Below are 21,861 nucleotides of genomic sequence, written 5' to 3'. Positions count from 1 at the left end.
GTAGGTTTTGACTAATCAATCTAAGAAAATTTCATGATATTATAATAAAATTGCTATTGGATTGAGATATTAAAAATCTTGCAATTTTCAGGTCCACATCACCACGCTCCGCGAGTCGTTCTCCAGGTCGATCACCTTCCCGAAGACTTGATGAGACAGATGAGGCCCAGCTTGAAAGACTCTACAAGCCTGTGTTTGTACAGAAGCCCTCTTCCTTTAAGTGCTCTGAGGGACAGACTGCAAGATTTGATCTGAAAGTTGTTGGAAGACCCATGCCTGAAACTTACTGGTTCCACAATGGTTAGTGATCTGCATCCATAGGAGATTTTATAACAGTGACAATTATTTTATTACCATACCATGACAACTATACTTTTTTCATTACAGGACAACAAGTGGTCAATGACTACACCCACAAGATTGTGGTAAAGGAGGATGGAACTCAATCAATGATTGTGGTTCCTGCCATGCCTCAGGACTCTGGAGAGTGGACGGTTGTTGCTCAGAACAGAGCTGGAAAAACAACTGTATCTATGACTCTCACTGTTGAAGGTATGGCATTATATACACTAATAATTCATTTATAAAATAACTTTCTATATGACTTCAGGCCAACTGCATTAATTATTTGTAATGAAATATTCGGTTTACATTGTTATAATTTTCAGCCAAGGAAAACTTGGTGAGACCACAGTTTGTTGAGAAGCTAAGAAACATCAGCGTTAAAGAGGGTACTTTGGTTGAGCTTGCTGTTAAAGCTATTGGCAACCCCCTTCCTGACATTGTTTGGCTGAAGAACAGTGACATAATCTCCCCACATAAACACCCACATATCAGGTAAGTTTTCAGTCATGAAAATATAGCCTACTGGTTTAAGTAAATTCAAGTAAATGATCATAATGTTTGTTCCTTTGATGATGTGTATGTGTGTGTATATAGATAAATCATTTCTATATTTCAGCTAACTGAATTTATTTGTTTATTAGGATTGAGGGTGGTAAAGGACAAGCTCATTTCAAGATTCCATCAAGTACAGGATCTGATAGTGCATGGTACACTGCTACAGCTATCAACAAAGCTGGCAGAGATACCACACGTTGCAGAGTCAATATTGAGGTGGATGCAGTACAGCCTCAGCCTGAGAAAAAGCTTGTAATTCCCAAGGGAACCTACAAGGCCAAAGAAATTGCTGCACCGGAGTTAGAGCCACTGCATCTTCGTTATGGTCAGGAACAATGGGAAGATGGTGACCTCTACGATAAGGAGAAGCAACAGAAGCCTCACTTCAAAAAGAAGCTTACCTCAGTCAGGCTGAAGCGATTTGGACCTGCACACTTTGAGTGCAGACTGACCCCTATTGGTGACCCGACCATGAATGTTGAGTGGCTGCATGATGGCAAGCCATTGGCAGCTGCTAACAGACTACGCATGGTCAATGAGTTTGGCTACTGCAGTCTTGACTATGAAGCTGCTTATTCCAGAGATAGTGGTGTCATTACATGCAGAGCCACCAACAAATTTGGAGTTGACCAGACCTCTGCTACACTAATTGTTAAAGATGAGAAAAGCCTTGTTGAGGAAACACAGTTGCCAGAGGGAAGGCGGGGTCAAATAATAGATGAAATAGAGCGTATTGGCCATGAGGGTGGCCCCTCTGGAGTTACCGGAGATGATAACTTTGAGAAGACAAAGCCAGAGATTGTGCTACTTCCAGAGCCAGTAAGAGTTATGGAGGGAGAATCGGCCAAATTCCGCTGTAGGGTGACAGGCTACCCTACCCCAAAAGTCAACTGGTACCTCAATGGACTGCTCATCCGCAAGAGTAAAAGATTTAGACTTCAGTTTGATGGTATTCACTACTTGGAAATTGTAGACACCAAGTCATATGATTCAGGTGATGTCAAAGTTGTGGCTGAAAACCCTGAAGGTGTTACCGAGCATCTTGTGAAATTTGAGATTCAGCAAAAGGAGGACTTCAGGTCAATCCTGCGCCGTGCTCCTGAGATCAAGGCTCCTGCTCCTGCACCATCACAAGAGCATGGTAGAGTCTCATTTGAGGTTGTCAAAGCAGAGAAACCATCTGTAACCTCTAAAGAACCCAAGGAGGTGGTTAAGCTGAGGAAAACCGAGAGAGTGATCCATGAGAAATCAACAGAAGAAACAGAGGAACTGAGAAGCAAATTCAAGCGTAGGACCCAGGAAGGCTACTATGAAGCAATAACTGCCGTAGATCTGAAGTCCCGCAAGAAGGATGAGTCTTATGAGGGTATGCTAAAGAAGAGGAAAGAAGAACTTCTTCATCACACCAAAGAACTAGGGCCTGATGCTGAGAAGAAAAAAGAAGAGGAGGGTAAACTCACCATTCCCAAAGTTAAGCCAGAGAAAATTGTGCTCTCTCCAAGCATGGAGGCTCCAAAGATTATCGAACGGATCCAGAGCCAGACAGTTGGCCTGGGAGATGAAGTACACTTCCGTTGTAGAGTCACCGGTAAACCAGACCCAGAATGTCAGTGGTTCAAGAATGGTATCTTATTGGAGAAGTCAGACCGGGTTTATTGGTATTGGCCAGAAGACCATGTCTGTGAATTAGTGATAAAAAATGTCTTAGCTGAGGACTCAGCAAGTGTAATGGTCAAAGCCATGAACATTGCTGGAGAGACCTCAAGCCATGCTTTCCTGCTGGTTCAAGGTAAAAATAAAATCCTACTAGTTGCTGTTTGTATATTATCAGTACCATAAATGGTAAAAGTTATCTTGAGTCATTGTTCTTTCACTTTTCTTTCAGGCAAACAAGTAGTCTCTTTTACACAACTTCTAGAAGATCAGAATGCTAAAGAGAAGGACACCATGATGACCTTTGAATGTGAGACAAATGAGCCATTTGTTAAGGTCAAGTGGATGAAGAACAATGCAGAAATTTTCTCAGGGGACAAATACAGAATGCACTCTGACAGAAAGGTGCACTTCCTGTCAGTGCTGATGATTTCTATGAAGGACGAAGCCGAGTACAGTTGTGTGGTTGTTGACGATGACCACATAAGAACCAGCGCCTCACTTTATGTTGAAGGTTAGTACAACACTTACAACAGTTTTATTTTCTCATCCAACTGTGTTTAATAGTTTTGAGCATTTAATTATTTGGTGAAATGTACAATTTGATGTCTTATACAGGTGCACCACTTGAAATTGTAAAGAACCTTGAGAATACAGAAGTACCTGAGACATACTCTGGAGAGTTTGAGTGTATTTTGTCCCGTGAGGATGCTGAAGGCACCTGGTATTTTGAGAACAAAGAAATCACTCCTAGCCTTAAATATGTTGTGTCTGCACGTCGTGGTCGTCATAGTCTTGCTGTGAAAGATGTTAAGAAGGAGGACCAAGGAAAATACACTTTCAAAGTGGGAGATCTTAAGACAAGTGCCTCCCTTAAGATGAAAGGTGATAATGAGTAAACTAGGATTCAATTATTTAAAAGTGCTTTTTATAAGCTGTGAACTTTTATATTAAAACTCATTTTAGTTGTCTGCTATAAGTAAAAGTCATTCAAATCATATTTAAATATTTCTGGTTCACTCTAGTGCGTCCTGTGACTCTGATGCAAGGTCTTTCTGACCTGACAATCTGTGAGGGTGATATTGCCCAACTTGAGGTGCGATTCTCTCAGGAGAATGTGGAGGGCTCATGGATGATGAATGGTCAAGCCATCTCTGCTTCCAATAAGATTCACATGGTCATTGACAAATTCACCCATAAGCTTCTCATTGAGGACGCCAGTAAGGGTGATGCAGGAATGTACTCCTTTGTTGTTCCTGTTCAGGACATTTCTACAAAGGGAAAGCTAACAGTTCAAAGTAAGTCATCTTATTAACCATAAATTAATGTTCAGTGAGTTCTCAAACATTGATTTCCATTTTCATGAGAAAAGGGGCTGTTTTATTAATCATTTTGTTTCTTTTCCAGCTATTGGCTTCTTGACACCATTAAAAGACGTTTCCACAGTAGAAGGCACTAAAGCTGTCCTTGAGGCTAAAATCTCTGCTCCTGATATAACTGCAGTAAAATGGTTCCAAAATGACAAGCTGGTGACAGCAAGTGATAGAGTCCAGATGGTTGTCAAAGGATCCAAACAGAGACTGGCAATTAACAGGACCTATGCATCAGATGAAGGACAATATAAACTGATTGCTGGCAAAGTAGACTCAACCTGTAAACTTTCTGTCCAGCGTGAGTGTCACTCAAAATTGTTCCAATATATTTCTTTCCTGTTTTAATTGTTTTACAAGAGTTGATAATGATGGCATTGTTCATTGTGTTTTATAGCTGTATCTATTGTTAAGCACATGGAGGACTGCGTTTGCACAGAGACCCAGAATGTCAACTTTGAAGTGGAAGTATCTCATCCTGGCATTGATGCTCTCTGGACTTTCAAGGGTCAACCTTTAAAAGCAGGTCCAAAGTACAAGATTGAGGGCAAAGGTACACACTATAGCCTCACTGTTTTGAATGCCATGAAGGATGAGGAAGGAGAGTACATGTTTATGGCTGGTGAGAAGGAATCTAGAGCAAGGCTTATTGTATCAGGTACGTAGACATTCAAATTTGTTCAGTTTTTAAAATATAAGTACCTACTGTTTTGCCATGCACAAGGTGGGAATCATGCCATGTGTCTGAGTTGTTGCATTTTGTTTATTTCTCCACTAGGTGGTGCTATAAACAGGCCACTCCATGATTTGACTGTAGCAGAATCCCAAACTGCTGTGCTGGAGTGTGAAGTTGCTAACCCTATTACAGAAGGCAAATGGCTCAAAGATGGCCACTCCATTGACTTCAGTGATAATATCATAAGTGAAAATAATGGTGCTGTTAGACGCCTTGTCATCGGCATCACCAGGCCACAGGATGTTGGAGAGTACACCTACCAGGTGGCAAACTCCAAGACATCTGGCAACTTGAAGGTTGAAGGTAAATTTTGTGTCGCTAGATTAGTTTACTGCAAATTATGTTATCTATAATAAATTAGAAGTCATTTATATGTATTTTCTTACTTTTTTTATCCAAGCTGTTAAAATCAGGAAGACAATGAAGAACCAAACCGTTACTGAGACCCAGGAGGCAGTATTCAGTCTTGAACTCACCCATTTAGATGTGAAAGGATCCCAGTGGATCAAGAATGGTGTTGAGATTCATCCAAGTGATAAATTTGAGATAACAGTTGATGGCATGGTTCACACCCTGAAAATCAAGAACTGCAACTCCCAAGATGAATCAGTCTATGGTTTCAAACTTGGAAAACTCTCTGCTAATGCCAGACTAAATGTTGAAAGTATGTTTTTATGTTTTTAATTATCTGTCAAGTATACAGTTATTTAAATCTGTCTGCTGTTATAAGATGTATTTCAATACCTTTAAATCTCTTTTATAGCTATCAAAATTGTGAAAAAACCAAAGGATGTGACATCACTGCTGGGGGCAACTGCCTCATTTGAGCTGAGTTTGTCCCATGATGACATTCCAGTTAAGTGGATGTTCAATAATCAGGAGCTCGAGGCGAGTTCAAATATTAAAATACTGTCTGAGCGGAAAGCCCACAAACTTGTCATTCAGAGTGTTGAAGGTCACTTGGCAGGTGAATACATTGCTGTGGTTGGGCATCTACACTGCAGTGCTCATCTTCATGTTGAATGTAAGTATCTGAATTTTTTTTTTAATGGTGTTCAACTTAAATGTGCAAATTTGGCATTCTAAATATGTTTTAACTTTCATATATTGCATATATTCAGACCTGAGAGTCACAAAACCTCTGAAGAACATTGAGGTTCCAGAGACCCATGTGGCCACGTTCGAGTGTGAAGTTTCACATTTCAATGTTCCATCCACCTGGCTGAAAAATGGAGTTGAGATTGAGATGAGCGAGAAGTTTGGAATTGTGGTGCAGGGCAAACTTCATCAGCTGAAAGTCATGAATGCCAGCCAGGAGGACATTTCAGAATACACATTTGTGTGTGGAAATGACAAAGTCTCTGCTACCCTGACTGTAAAACGTGAGTAATTTGTATGCTGTCTGTAAACTTAAAAGAAATATAAAGTTACTATAAACAGCATATTCACAAATGCAATTTCAAATCTTTCAGCAATTCTGATCACATCCATGCTTCAGGACATCAATGCTAAAGAAAAAGACACTGTTACATTTGAGGTGACCGTCAGCTTTGAAGGCATCACCTACAAATGGCTGAAGAATGGAGTAGAAATAAGATCCAGTGATAGATGCCAAACTCGCAGCAAACAGTTCACCCACTCTCTCACTATCCGAAATGTTCACTTTGGGGATGGTGGAGAGTACAAGTTTGTGGCTGGATCTGCTGAAACATCTGCAAAACTCTTTGTTGATGGTTAGTTTTGTTTTTCTATTGACAGCTGCCTTTATGATTATATAACCTAGTAGATTGGCTAACAAAAATCTGTGTTCTCCAGCTCGTGTGATTGAATTCACCAAGCACATTAAAGATATAAAGGTAACTGAGAAGAAGAAGACTATATTTGAATGTGAGCTCTCTGAACCCAACATCCCTGTGATGTGGATGAAGGATGGGCAGGAGCTTGAATTGTCCGACAGGTATGGCTTCAGATTTAATGCAATCTACACTGCAGATTAACTGCAAAAACAAGAAAACAACAACGCAAAAAAAAAAGAAAAAAAAAGTAATATCATTAATCATATTATATCTGTGTAAGACATTAAGACTTGTGTAAATATTACATTTAATTTATTTTTGATAGATTAATGCTTAAAACAAAGGATGTATAATAATAGTCTAAATATATCATGCACTTTTGCTTCTTAAGTACCTTTATCTTGTTCTAAGGATGTTTAAATATTTTTATGCCAAACAAGACAACAATTTATTTTTTGCAGTCTAAAGATCTCTACTGTGTCCATAATATGTTACTTCCCTGTTGTTTTAGGTTCAAAGCCACCACTGACAAATTCCTGCAGCGTTTGATGATCCAGACAGTTCGCATGTCTGATGCCGGAGAGTACTCTGTGGTTGCTGGTGCAAGTGTTTCCAAGGCAAACCTCATAGTAGAGGGCAAGGATGTCCGCATCTCTGAGCCTGCTGAGAAGGACATCACTGTAACTTATCCTTTGTCTTATTACAGTCACATGTTAAAACATTACCATGTGTCATGGTGAGATCACTTTTTTCCTCTTTTTCATGCTTTTCAGGTGGTTGAGAAAAAGAGGGCTACATTTGAGTTTGAAGTTAATGAGGATGAAATTGAAGGTCGCTGGCTGAAAAATGGTGTTGAAATTCAATCTTTTGAGGAGCGCTTTAACTATGTGACAGTTAGGAAGACACATCGCTTGACAATCACTGAGACTTACAGAAGTGATGCTGGAGAATATACATTCATAGCAGGAAAGAACAGGAGCACAGTCAATCTACATGTCCAGAGTGAGTGTACAGTTCAGATATCTATAAATATATTTAAATAAATAATTTTTTATGGTAGGTTTAACAGATAGAGACAGAATGTCAACCAAAAAATCCAGAAAAAAAAATATTACAGGTTATACATTTATTTGCATTTCAGTAAGTGAAATAAGTATTTGATCCCCAAGCAAAACATGACTTAGTACTTGATGGAGAAACCCTTGATGGCAAGCATAGAAGTAAGACGTTTCTTGTAGTTGGTCACCCAGTTGACACACATCTCAGGAGGGATTTTGGTCCACTCCTCTTTACAGATCCTCTCTAAATCCTTATGGTTTCTTGGCTGTCACTTTTCAGCTTCCTCCACAGATTTACTATAGGATTAAAGGGATAGTTCACCCAAAAATGAAAATTACCCCATGATTTACTCACCCTGAAGGTGTTTCACACCATCCTAGGTGTTTATGACATTCTTCTTTTAGACGAATACAATCTGAGTTATATTAAAAAATGTCCTGGCTCTTCTAAGCATTATAATGGGTGTCAATGGGTATATATTTTTGGAAGTCCATCAAAGCGCATCCATCTGTGATAGAAGTGCTCGAAACGACGAGCACTTTTATCACGGATGGATGCAGCCATTTTGGCTTACTTTTGTGTTTGTTTTGTTCTTTTTTGACAGTCTATGGTTTTTGCCCGTTCAGCAGCGTGCTGTCTGTGTGTGTGTGTCTGTCACACAGACACTAGATTCACAGACACGCGCCAGTTCAAATTTAAGTTCTTATTTTTGCGTTTAATTGCCCTTGAATGAATGATAGTGAGATCATATACTGTAACCATAGACTGTAAAAAAAATATGGGAATATTTCCCTTCGCTCTCTCCATTGGTGAGAAGTGAAGCCGCCAGTGTCCCGATATGGCGCTGACATCTTGGGGTTTGAGTCCCTAGCGATTTCAGGACCAGACCTGCGCAGTAGTGAGCAGGAAGTAAGGCCGCGAAATCAAGGCCCTGCCCTCACTCTCGGTGTGAAATAATTAATTATAGAAATTTATAAAACAACATTAAAGGTATTAAAGCAACTCGATTCACTCGATCAAATGCTAATCATTTTATAACCTTTATATAGGCTAATGTGTTTTTTCCCCTGGATTTTTTGGTTGATATTCTGTCTCTATCCGTTAAAATAAACCTATCATAAAAATGATAGACCATTTCTTTGTAAGTGGGCAAACTTACAAAATCAGCAGGGGGTCAAATAATTATTTTCCCCACAGTATATAAATATTGTGGAAGCCGCAATACTTTTTTTTTTTTTTAAGAAAAACAAATCTGAAATAGATATTTTTTTTGTAACAATGGAAAAGTCTTTACTGTCACTTTTCATCAATTGAATGCATTGTGACCCAAACTATTGTACGGTAGTGGGTATATCCAATATTTAATCAGAATAAATGTCTTCAACTCTTTCTGTCCATTGCATACGAGTATATTCCAAGTGCATTGAACCACTAAATTAAAGTGTGATTTGTGAAGCTGATTGTCTTGGCCTAACATGTGTCTTGATTTAATTCAGTCCCTGAGCCTCCTCAGATCATCAGGCACATGCAGCCCCTGTCTGTTGAGGCTGGCAAACCTGCACGCTTCTCTGTGGAGGTGACAGGAATTCCTCAGCCTCAGGTGTCCTGGTATAAGAACTCTCAGGCCCTGTCTTCTGGGTTCAAGTGTAAGTTCCTGAGGGAGGGAAATGAGCACATATTGTTGCTCATTGAAGTCTTCCCAGAGGATGCAGCTCAGTACAACTGTGAAGCTAAGAATGACTATGGAGTAGCCACAAGTTCTGCGTCACTTAATGTGGAAGGTAAGCTTATTTTGAGACTGTTATTTAAAACCAATATTAGATACTGGTTTAAAACTCTTTCATATAACCAATATTTTTAACACAAACATAACTTCTGTGAACAGTTTCAGAAGTGGTTTCTCCAGACACTGTGGCCCCAGTGTCTCCACCAGTAATTATTACCTCGCTGCAAGGTACCTCTGCTGAAGAGGGAGAATCAGCCAGATTCCAGTGCCGTGTCGCTGGAGATGGTAAGGATCAACCCTGTGCATTAAACAATTGTTGATCATAGAATATTTTTTAAATTTTTAATAAGCATATATAATTTCCTTCGTGGAGTTAACAAGCATTCGTTTGATGTGTGTAGATCTGAAGATTACCTGGTACTGTAGAGATAAGGAAATTGTGAAGTCTGACAACTTCAGAATGTCTCAGTTTGATGATATCTGCCAGCTCGAGATCTCCAGAGCATATTCTTCAGATGCAGGAGAATACACATGTGTTGCACGCAATTCTGGAGGAATGGTCTCTTGCTCTGCAGTTTTGACGGTCAATGGTATGTGCAAACCTTTTAAGTTCCTTGTCTTCTCTCAAGACTATGCCATCCTTTTCTTGTTGAGCAACCTGACCTTTGTTTTCGGTTTGTCTTTTTTAGCATGCTCCATTGCTTAATACAGGTTTTAGATGTCATGCATGATGGTCAGATCATTAACTTTAAATACACTTTGGACAATCTTGGCATAATGGATTCCTATGACCTTACCAAGACCAGGCCCCATTATTCTTTACTGTGCATGTGAAAAGCACTGTTTTCCAATTAAATTCATTGATCCATCAGGCACAATATAGAAGACACATTAAAAGATACAAATTGCATCACCTCTTTCTCATTATTGAGAAACCTAACCACAGACCATTAATAACTTTATTTTCAATGAATAGGTTTTTTTCTAAAAAAAACCAGCACATTTTGCTTGTCATCATCCTCATGGATTTTGAGAACTCATCAATGGAATTCTACCATCTCTCACTACCTTTACCCTACAGTGATGATGATCTATTATTTTTAAACTTTAAATGGCAATTTGACATTTACAAATGTCTAATGTTATTCTTTTTATCGCTCAGATCTCAGTGTGAGAACAGTAGGTAGGCAAAGTGTTTCGAGCACTGGAATGACTCATTCGGAGATGGTCACCTCCCAGACCATGAGTGAGACTCATTGTTCCACTATGCAAACTTTTGAAAGCATTTCTACGGTGACGATGTCCACAACATCTGTTAAAAGCATAGAGGTCCAACAAGTTACCTCTGTGGAAGAATATTCTACAAGCCCCGTTTTGACCCAGAAAATGAGTGATGTAATTGTCGGCCTGGGTGATGTGGCTCAGTTCAGCTGTTCCTTCAGTGGACAGCCATTTACTGAAGTTGTATGGGATCATAACGGAAGGACAATCACAAATACAGAAAGGGTGCAGTGTGTACATCAAGGCAAGCTCATTTCTCTCATGATACTCAATGTCCATCTTGGGGACCAGGGACATTACTGCTGTACTGTTAAAAATAGAAATGGCGAGAATCGAACGTCTGCACAGCTCACAGTCGAAGGTGGTTATAGTTTTTTTTTTGTCTTTGATGCTCATTTCCTCCCATCTGCTTCCTGCTGGTGTTTTTTGTTAATCTAAAATATGTTTCATGTGGCTATAACCAACTTTAATTTTTAATTGAATTTACAATGTAATATCCCATGTAATCTATTTTAATACTTTAAATAGTTTGATCTTTCACATGCCTGGCCTAACATCATCCTCCATCTTACTAACTTTTTTTGTTCTTATCAATGCTAAAATATCTTGCTGAATTACTGAATAATCCCTAATAAATTTCCCTAACTTTATTCTCACTCAGCTAAAGAAGCGAACCCCAAAGAAACCCCCGTACCCTCCGATTCTATCAGTAAATCTTCTAAAACTGAAAATGAGTCAAGTAAAAAGGGCACTGACCAAGAAAATCAGGAGTCCCTGCAGAATTTTGGAGCCCTGACAACAAAGTGGCAGATAAGCCAACATTACAATCCTGATGTTATTCCTTTGTTGGAGCGTGACATATATGATGCAATTCAGCCAGAGTTCCTTGTGAAACTGTCCCCAGAATTCCTTGCCAAACAAAGGGAGAGTGTTTCTCTTTATTATATAATCAAAGGAAGCCCCTCTCCGTTCGTTGTATGGCTACACAACCAGTTGAATGTTGAAGAGCCAAGGTCATACTCCTTGAAACATGATGGGCCCTTGTGCTACTTAAATGTAAAGAATATTGGTTCTGAGCAAGGGGGCACACATTCTTGCAAAGTTATCAATGCTGCAGGAGACAAAACATGCAGCACTCATCTCAGAGTGAAGACAGGTTGGCATTTGCATGCTTTGGTCTTTACCACCTTTTATGTTAGCTCTGGGCACACTTTTTATTTACTCATATGTCCACTCTTATAAGTAGAATGACAGAAAAAAGAGAATTTGACGACTTAGAAAAGGGAACAAAATCACAACATGCAAATGTTGTTTCTAAAAGAGTCTGACAGATACTGCAGTGGACACCTGTCATGGGTGCTCTACAAGGGAGATTTGGTCCATTTTCATTATGTTTGAAGGAGAAAATGTTTTTTTTTTTAATAAGAAGAAAACACAGACACTAAAACACTGCACAGAAACTTTGCTGTCACATATCTAATATTTGTTTGTGTTTTCACAGTGTCTAAAGTGGATGAGGAGGCCAGTTATGAAGAAGAAGCAAAAGGTAAATGAATAAATACAAATTATGGTGACTTGTTAGCTTTTGTTTACTTCATTTAATTTTGTTGTGAGGCTTTTATTTATTTTTGCTCTTTATACTTTTGTAAAACTTTTTTTTTTAAATGTACATTTAGCATTTATAATGAATCTGCAGTTTTTTCCCTCCACTAACAGAGTGTTTTATTTACGTATTTTGTAGATATTATGATATATATTATGACAAATACCATTATCATTTTTTATTCAGTGTTTTCTACCTCGACTATATCAACTGAGGAGGACTCTTGCGCAACAAGTCTTCATTTAAAAGAAAAAAGCAAAACGTTTGAACTCCAGCCAGAGTCTAAATTACTTTCAGAGTCATTAGTGAAAAAGCCAAAAAAGCCAGTTTTTGTAACCAAATTCTCATCAGCAATTGCAACTGTTGGAAACACAGCTAAGTTTACTGTGATTGTGTCTGGATTTCCTAAGCCAGTTATTCAGTGGTACCACAATGACCAATTAATAAAGTCCTCATCTTTTTATACATTAGTACAAGAGAAGGAAGAACACACTCTTGTCATAACTAAAATTACCAAAGAGTTGGAGGGAGAGTATTCTTGCACAGCGAGTAACCGATTTGGCAAGTCAACATGTACTTCCTATCTTCATGTTAAGGTGAAGGACACAAAGAAACAAGAAGAGACCATTGGGCAGCCTCCATATTTTGTCAAAGCAATTGAGCATGTGCAGTGCGCAGTTGGGAGCCATGCTCTCCTTGAATACACTGTAACAGGAGTTCCACTTCCTGATGTTCAGTGGTACAGAGGTAGCAATCATTTGCAGCCTAGCAAATACTGCATCATTGTGAACAACAAAGATGGTTCTGGCTATTTAAAGATATTGGGCATTCAACAAAGCGACAGTAGTCTTTACTCTTGTAAGGCATCTAATCCTTTTGGAGAAACCTCTTGCAGCGCAGAACTCATTGTATTCTTGAGGACTGTTTCAGCATCTGAAGTCACCGAGTCACATAGTGTCAGCCTTCCGGAACAAGTAAGAACTAGCCTTCAGCAGGGACACCAGATGGCTTGCACCATTGCCACAAAAGACAGACAAACTGTTACAAATGAGCAGATAGATACTTTGCATGTTTTAGATGTATCTACAGCCACTGTTCAAATGGAGCAGGTAACTCACCAAGCTGCATTATTGCAGTCTCATGATGTGCAGGAGAGAGTAAAAGTTGCCCCTGCCCAGGCAAACCCAGTGGTGGCAACTCCTCTGAAACAGCTGCATATGGCTGCAATGATCTCTGCTGTACAAGAAAATCAAGGCTTTAGTGAGCAGCACTGTGATAAAATTGTTAGTCCAGAAGTTGGAGAGCTTGAATTGAGTTTTGAGGTGCCCTCAAAACTTATGTCTGCCATTTCAGAAAGTACTATACCTCTTAGCATAGTGAAAGCTGAGGATTTGATAAAAAGTGAAACAGAAAAGATCCACACAACTTTAGCACCAAAGGTTATTGTTAGTAGTCATCAAGTTGAAATGAAGCTGCCAATTCTACGAGAGGAATGCACAACAATTAAAAGCCCTGAAGAGATGAAAAGCTACAAAGTTACCGAAGGGGTTAAGTTATTGTATACTGCAACATCATCAGAGAATGTAGCACTTACAGAATGTCATGCTTCAGAGCTAGCAACTGTTGAGTCCATTGAATGTTTAGCAGAAGAGGAACAAGCCAAACCAGTGCTTACGTCAGTTAGTGAAACTGAGCACACTCTTTTAAAAGAAAAACCCCTTGGAATGCATAGACCAGTTGAGGAAACTGCTCAGCTCTCTAAAGATCCAATATTAAAATCAGCCCTGATTACTGAAGAAAAGAACGAGCTTCAAGCTGACAAAACCACTGGAATACCTGTCCTGGAGCATCCTTTTTCAGTCCATTCCCAGAAGGAAAAGGATCAGGTGCTTAATTTACAGCTTATCAGTGACCAAGACACTCTTCTGTCTGAAGTCAGATTTACTTGTGAGAAGCCAGATTTGGAACTGGCAGATGTCAGAAAAATGCCAGTTCTTTTACACACAGTTTCATCTGATGACCAGAAAACAGTTTTCTATGAACAAGCAACACAGTGTGCATCCAAGGAGACCACAATGGTTGTAAAGCCTAGTTTAGAGGTTCCTGCCCAATTACATCTCCACTCGGTGCAGTCGGAAACCTCTTTATGTAAAGAAGGGTTAGTTTCAGTTGAAAAAACAGATGAACAGAAAGCCACCCAGAGACAAGAAAAAAAACGTAAATTTGTAGCCACTAAAGAAGAACGAGTAGAACTAACATCAGATTATGCAGAAGGTCTTGATGTGACAGTAGAAGGTCTTAAGATTGAGCTCAAAACAGAAGCCAGACCTTTGAGTGTTCTTCCGGTAGTCTCACAGCCTGTTCCACTTTCTAAGGAAAGCCCTATTGCAAGTCAGGTCAAGCCACAAAGTGCAATTTTGCAGAAAGAGGACTGGTGGAATAACATGCATGCAGCGTCAGTGTCTGAATCTCATTCTATAGAAGAAGGACTCGCAGACAGTTTCAAAGCAGTTGAGAAATTCACTTGTAAGACAGATGTAGAGCCTAAAGTACCTGTTCAGTCTTTACATGTAGAGGAAAAATCCATATCAACAGAAAGTTGTGTTGCTCTTGTGGCTGCTGAGCAAGACTTTGCAGTTCAGATTCAAGAAGGTCAGTCTGTAAGACAGTCAGTACTTGTGGAGGAAAAACATTCTCTGACAGGTGAAATGTCTGAAGGATTTACCAGATCAGAAGCGACTAAAATAAACATTACAACACAGCCATTAGAACCGCTTTTAGTTAGTGAATCACAAGAAAGCACAACTCTTCCAAAGGAACTTACCTTTGTAATTCCTGTACCAAAATCACACAGCTTGAACATCAAACAACAGTTGAAAATGACACTTCAGTCTGCTGTGGCTTGTGATCAGCCTTTGATTTTGGCAAATGTAGTGCAAAGTTTAGGAGTTGTGGAAGTAAAGGAGGTCAATGTGCGTATGGAACCAAACTACATGCTGTTCACTTACCTTATTACAACAGCTGGTCCACCTATAGAAATTACAATTGTCTTCGAGGGTGTATACCCTCAGAGAGCGGCTCTTAAAGACGAACTTCATGCTGCTTTCTACTCTATGCTTAATCAAGAGAAACTCGTCTTCAGCTCTGAACAGTCAAACATCTTAAAACTTGACAGACCTGAGAGATCGCTGGATAGCAAAGCATCTTCATATCCATTATCCTCAGCAATTTTAACAGAACATGTTGAAATGTTTACAACACCTAAAAAGCAGTCTGCAGCTCTGCAAACAGAAGCTCAAGTCTCTTTGCATTCTGCAATGACTCAAAGGCAAACTGCTATCCAGGAGTCAGAGCACCATGTGACCCAGAAGGCTGCAGAATCTAAAATGGAGATGCACAATTTCAGTGTGACCGAACGCATGGAAATTAAATCCATTTCATCTGAACATTATAAGAGAGACGTGTGTGTTTCAGATATTACAGTTGATGCACCTCCTAGACAGATCACGATGGAAGAGTCTATGGATGTTCTTATTCAAGATGACAAAAGAGAGGAGGTTGTAACAGAGGATATTTTAATTAAGCATTTGATGGAAGAGCTCCTTTTTGAAATACCATTAAAAGACATTACTGCAGAAGAGAATTCCAAAGTTACATTGTCTGTGAGAATAAAAGGTGTAAAAAGTGTAAACTGGCTTTTGAATGGAGTATTGATCAAATCTGGCAAAGAGTTCAAATGTTTAAAGGACAGTGATTCTTACACACTAGTAATCAACAAAGTTAGCAAGGTGAAACATGAAGGGGAATATACCTGTGAAGCTGTGAGTGAAGCTGGCAAGATATCATCATCATCATCATCAAGGCTCACTGTTGTCTCAAGAGGTTGGATTGTGTGGATTTTGTCATCTTAGATGAGATAGATAATTCTTAACAATTCAACACAGACCATCACTAATTAACTAGTTGGCACCGCTACATCATCTTTCCATTACTTCACCATTTCTTTAAGAATAAATTTTAAGCATACATTATGTGTGCTAAATATCTTTTCACCCTCTTTCAGTATAATGGCACATTTTTCATCTTCTGAGTTCTTCAAGCATGACCATGTCATGTGTGGCTCTTCATCACCTATTTTCTAACGTTCACATCATTATTTTTTCCATGTCATCCCAGGATTACTATCATTCCTACCTTTCCATTTCGTATGCATCCTGATATATCACACAACTCTGTAGTCCTATTATTGTCAATGTATAATTTTTTAAATATTTTTTTGTTGTTGCAAATTTCAGTGCCTCCAGTTTTCAAGAAGAAGTTTTATGACATGGAGAGCAACATCGGCAGCCCAGTGAAGTTTGTATGCGAGATTGAAGAGACACCTAATGTGACCTTCAAGTGGTTCAAGTCTGGCTCAGAAATTAGACAGAGTGACAAGTTCAGGATCATCAGCTGGCAAAGCACATCATCTCTGGAGCTCCTCAACCCTACAAAGGCCGAAATTGGTGAATACAGCTGTTGTGCCTCAAACAAGCACGGTAGTGACACCTGCTCTGCTAACCTGAACATCACTGGTGAGTGAACTGGTTTTAACGTTATATTCTTTGCTTTTGCTGCTGACAAATCTTTAACAAAGGTTACTGATTTTTAAGGGTTCAGCTTTTTTTCTGTCCTTGAAATCCAATCTGCACTCTTGTGTATGACCGAGCTGTGTATGTTTTGTAATCATATATAAGCAATATATGATTCGTCTTAAATTCTTTCAAAGTGACTTTTAAATCACTGAATTCATGTCCAAATCTTTCAAGTTCTTCCTCTCAATATTATTCTTTTTTTATTATTTTTATTATTTTTTTGCTCTTTTTTTTATTATTTTTTTATTAATACAAATAATCCACCTGGGATCAATATTTCCACCTATCTCTATAACCATGTCTGAACCACACATGTGGAAATGTGATGTTTTAAGATCTATCCCAATTCTTCTTTTTTTTTCAAAAATACATTGCAAATATTCATTTTAGAATCTCTTCTGATAAGTAAAGATATTTTCTTTTCTGGTATGTGAACTAACTTTAGGCTATATATTTGCAATACATCTATGATACAGGTTATCAAATATTTTGATGGCCGGATGTGGTAGAGGTAACTGATATTCAGATTTATTAATTCTTTTGGCTTAAATTTAGCAATGGATATTCCATTGTCTCTTGAGTGCATATTGGATCATAATTTTGGGAATTCATCAGTTTCAGCCATGTTACTTTATCCACCATATTTATGACCATCAGTGGGGTAAAGCAAAGGTGATGAATACAAAAACACATGAACAGTGATACTAAGAAAAAATATTGATCAATGAATTTGATCCATACCAGGTCCCAGAAAACATGATCTGTGAAAATGTGTTCTGGGAACTGGGTATGGATCTAGTGATTGATGTTTTCTTGGTATTTCTGTTCATGTGTTTTTCTCTGCCATAACTCTTTCCTGCTGATGGTCATAAATATGGTGGATGAGCAGAAAAAGTCACATGACCAAAATGGATGAATAGGATCACTATGATTAAGAATGGAAGGAAGATTTATAACATAGTTGGATTCAAAAAATGGCAAGACCAATGTAGAACTTGCTTGTAGAGTGGGGACAAAACTGCTCTTCTTTTGTGAAGTTTTAAGTCCTGTGCAGAAAACGTCCCGAGTGATACATGTTGTGTTATTTGATTTGTGATGTGCTTTAGTGTACATATCTCTGTTGTGTAAGTGTGTAAAGGTAAAGATGATAAAATGCTGGTTATCCACCAACTCACCTCCTACCTACCAAAGCATTTCCACACACCATGTGTTTTTAGAGTCTAAATGGTTTATGACTTGTTAAAGCAGGCATATCTATACAACTGCACTGCAAAGTTTTGGGGCTCTCGAGCCTTTTGTGACATTGTCTTTGACTGGTAACTTATTGAATGCTTATAATATATATGGATAATTTTATATACTACATAAAATGAGGTTTAGTGAGGGATGCACCTGCCCCCCCCCCCACCCCCCCCCAAAAAAACAAAAACTGAGCTGGTTGCTAGAGTAGTTGTTATTGTTATTGTTACCAAGATGATCAGTACTATTAATAATAGCAATACGAGTTTTTGACTATGGTTTTTGCTGAAATCGTTTAATTTTTATTCTCAGAAACCCCCTCCATCACAAAAGAATTACCAATGCTGGATGTAGTGAAGGTGACCAGTGCTTTATTTGGGAAAGAGCTCATTGGTACTGCCCCGTTTGAAATAAACTTGTTGAAGAATAAGAGATTTATCAATTCTGACAAAATTATTTTTGAAGATTTAATTGAATATTTGGAGACACGTCCCTTTGAAAGTTCAGATTTTTGGGAGTACCAATGTTGCCTATCAAACGAAGTTGGAAAAATCGCCTCAAAATCAGTTGCTATAATAAGAGGTTAGTATGCTTGAGAAAGACGAGAAGAATAATCCCTGCAGGTTCCCAGCACTAACAGGTGTGTTACTAACAGGCAGCGCGGGCTACAATGGCAAGCTAAAACTGTTAACAAAGCTTTCAGACAATTAAGCAGTTGCTGTTGCCATGATTTATCTGATTTATTTAAAAATGTTTACGGTTGACCTGCAATATCAACATTTTTCAACATCAACCATAAAAATACAAAAACACCAGTGCGATACAATTAAGCATAAAAGTACAGTACAACTTTGACATTTTATATTTTGCAACTTTTCATTTGGCATTACATCAAGAGATGTTGATCACTAATACAACTCATAAGTTCATTCTTTAGGACACAAACACACTGAATAATATAATTAATTCTAATTCCTTTTACTCTGTAAAGCCTTTTTGTCTATGCTTATAAAATCGATGGTCAAGGACTGACTGCATTGTGACTTTTTTTCACTTGATTTTTTCTTCTTCACTTTTTGATTGATCTTTGAATTTCCTAGATCCATGGGTTTCCATACACTGAGTCTTTGTCCTAGAAGCCACTCTTTAGATTCTTACTCTAACCTTTCAGGATATCATCGAGTGCATTTGTATTGAATTATTAGTTGTTCTGGTTCTCTTGTAGTTAAAGGTTGGCAAAAGGATGGAGTATCTTAAGATATTTGAACATTGTTTGGCGTTCTTTTAGACTGGATTGTGTTTCGCATACCTTTTCTATATCGGATTAAAATCGATCGATCTTTAGTTGTATTTAATTCTCTGTATTTGAAAATCACAGTTCATATTGCTTTTGTCAAGTGATGCAATGCCTTCACATATCCCATGTTTGCTAGTAATTGTTGCTAAGGTTGTTTGGTTTAGGTTTAGTTTTCCCTTTAACTGAATGTACTTGCCTAGTTTCATCTGGTTGTGGATGTCAGAAACTATGATTGGTTTTACTGGTGAATTAATATTAGATATCTTGACAGTGGTTGTTGGTAAAATTGACCGCAAAACATCAAACAACGCACCATGTACAAACTCTTTATCTTCTTAAAATGTTCTTATTTGAATCAGAACTTCATGTCTTTCTGAAGACACAATCTACCCAGTTTCTTTGAAAAGGTGGTGAAATGGAAGAGGTTCAAGATACGTCTTGTTTGGAAGAAACCGAAATGGAAGAGCAATTGCAACATTCTTCAAAATGGACGCATACCATTTCATGTCAAGCCATTAATATTGTTGAAAAAAAGTCTTCAGTCTTTTCTTTTGTCACAAGCTGGCTAATTGTCAGTTTAGATATCTTGACTTGGATGGATGGCACACAAATGGTGGCTCTTGGTACCTTTACTGGAGTACTGAAATTCCCTCTTATTCTTGGATTTTGCAATGAAATAACCACTCTTATGAAATAACCAGTCACATGCCAAAGTGGCACAGTCTCTTGTTTTTCCTCATTGTTTTACCTCTTACATGGAATGCAGAATTATATAAGTATGAAATGGCTGAGGAATGGAAAACAGACAATTCAACCGTCTTTGAATGTCGATGTCAGTATTATTGCAAAATTATGTAGGCTAATTCTTAAAATCTTGTACTTAAATACCTTTGACTTATTATGGTGAATGCACATTACTGCCAGAACAACATTTTAATGCTACAATCATATTTTTTTTATGCAACTCCCATTTGTAGAGATGTAACTCTAGCTATACTGTTCCTCACAGCATCAGCACCTGCCCGCTTTGTGAAGACACTGAGCAACATTTCCATCCCAATGAGCCAAAAGTTGAGACTTGAGTGCACATTCAATGGAGCCCAGAAATTGTTTGTGACCTGGTTCAAAGATGGCAGACAACTCTATGCATCGTACAGATACAATACAAAAGTCACAGATAACTCCTGCATTTTGGAATGTCTTCATGAATGTGACAAGAACACTACAGGAAAATACTCTTGTGAAGTCTCCAATGCATTCGGAAGAGATATTTGCCATGCTAATGTGACTGCAGTGACGGGTTTGTATACTATGGATTTCAGTAATGCTCTACAAATTTACTATTATTACGTTATTAATTTTGGGCTTCGCAATTTAAATAAAAGATACCAGTAATTATCAGCACTGAACTAGAAATGACACTTCTCTAATATACAGTGAGGAAAATAAGTATTTGAACACCCTGCTATTTTGCAAGTTCTCCCACTTGGAAGTCATGGAGGGGTCTGAAATTGTCATCGTAGGTGCATGTCCACTGTGAGAGACATAATCTAAAAAAAAAAATCCAGAAATCACAATATATGATTTTTTAACTATTTCTTTGTATGAGACAGCTGCAAATAAGTATTTGAACACCTGTCTATCAGCTAGAATTCTGACCCTCAAAGACCTGTTAGTCTGCCTTTAAAATGTCCACCTCCACTCCATTTATTATCCTAAATTAGATGCACCTGTTTGAGGTCGTTAGCTGCATAAAGACACCTGTCCACCCCATACAATCAGTAAGAATCCAACTACTAACATGGCCAAGACCAAAGAGCTGTCCAAAGACACTAGAGACAAAATTGTACACCTCCACAAGGCTGGAAAGGGCTACGGGGAAATTGCCAAGCAGCTTGGTGAAAAAAGGTCCACTGTTGGAGCAATCATTAGAAAATGGAAGAAGCTAAACATGACTGTCAATCTCCCTCGGACTGGGGCTCCATGCAAGATCTCACCTCGTGGGGTCTCAATGATCCTAAGAAAGGTGAGAAATCAGCCCAGAACTACACGGGAGGAGCTGGTCAATGACCTGAAAAGAGCTGGGACCACCGTTTCCAAGGTTACTGTTGGTAATACACTAAGACGTCATGGTTTGAAATCATGCATGGCACGGAAGGTTCCCCTGCTTAAACCAGCACATGTCAAGGCCCGTCTTAAGTTTGCCAATGACCATTTGGATGATCCAGAGGAGTCATGGGTGAAAGTCATGTGGTCAGATGAGACCAAAATAGAACTTTTTGGTCATAATTCCACTAAACGTGTTTGGAGGAAGAAGAATGATGAGTACCATCCCAAGAACACCATCCCTACTGTGAAGCATGGGGGTGGTAGCATCATGCTTTGGGGGTGTTTTTCTGCACATGGGACAGGGCGACTGCACTGTATTAAGGAGAGGATGACCGGGGCCATGTATTGCGAGATTTTGGGGAACAACCAACTTCCCTCAGTTAGAGCATTGAAGATGGGTCGAGGCTGGGTCTTCCAACATGACAATGACCCGAAGCACACAGCCAGGATAACCAAGG

General features: G+C 38.7%; 1 protein-coding gene across 2 annotated transcripts in view; it reads left to right on the top strand.

Annotated features, from left to right (window-relative positions):
• ttn.1 (titin, tandem duplicate 1) overlaps nt 1-21,861 on the top strand; it is a 138,479-nt gene that overhangs the window by 8,039 nt on the left and 108,579 nt on the right. Inside the window, exons 16-40 of one of the 2 annotated variants that reach the window (XM_084122516.1) lie at nt 92-300; nt 388-552; nt 669-837; nt 987-2,689; nt 2,786-3,067; nt 3,172-3,438; nt 3,579-3,851; nt 3,961-4,224; nt 4,321-4,581; nt 4,702-4,962; nt 5,060-5,323; nt 5,423-5,683; nt 5,781-6,041; nt 6,132-6,392; nt 6,475-6,616; nt 6,967-7,135; nt 7,229-7,457; nt 9,011-9,295; nt 9,400-9,525; nt 9,642-9,830; nt 10,403-10,882; nt 11,183-11,677; nt 12,023-12,067; nt 16,420-16,698; nt 18,310-18,579. In XM_084122516.1, coding sequence (XP_083978642.1) covers nt 92-300; nt 388-552; nt 669-837; nt 987-2,689; nt 2,786-3,067; nt 3,172-3,438; nt 3,579-3,851; nt 3,961-4,224; nt 4,321-4,581; nt 4,702-4,962; nt 5,060-5,323; nt 5,423-5,683; nt 5,781-6,041; nt 6,132-6,392; nt 6,475-6,616; nt 6,967-7,135; nt 7,229-7,457; nt 9,011-9,295; nt 9,400-9,525; nt 9,642-9,830; nt 10,403-10,882; nt 11,183-11,677; nt 12,023-12,067; nt 16,420-16,698; nt 18,310-18,579 — 7,610 coding nt within the window. Of the gene's footprint in view, nt 1-91; nt 301-387; nt 553-668; nt 838-986; nt 2,690-2,785; nt 3,068-3,171; nt 3,439-3,578; nt 3,852-3,960; nt 4,225-4,320; nt 4,582-4,701; nt 4,963-5,059; nt 5,324-5,422; nt 5,684-5,780; nt 6,042-6,131; nt 6,393-6,474; nt 6,617-6,966; nt 7,136-7,228; nt 7,458-9,010; nt 9,296-9,399; nt 9,526-9,641; nt 9,831-10,402; nt 10,883-11,182; nt 11,678-12,022; nt 12,068-12,310; nt 16,007-16,419; nt 16,699-18,309; nt 18,580-21,861 lie in introns of both variants that reach the window. The other variant, XM_084122515.1, reaches the window with a different exon arrangement.

The sequence above is a fragment of the Abramis brama genome, assembly GCF_963993115.1.
Source record: "Abramis brama genome assembly, chromosome: 8".
Lineage (NCBI taxonomy): Eukaryota > Metazoa > Chordata > Actinopteri > Cypriniformes > Leuciscidae > Abramis > Abramis brama.
This window is presented reverse-complemented; position numbering and strand designations above follow the sequence as displayed.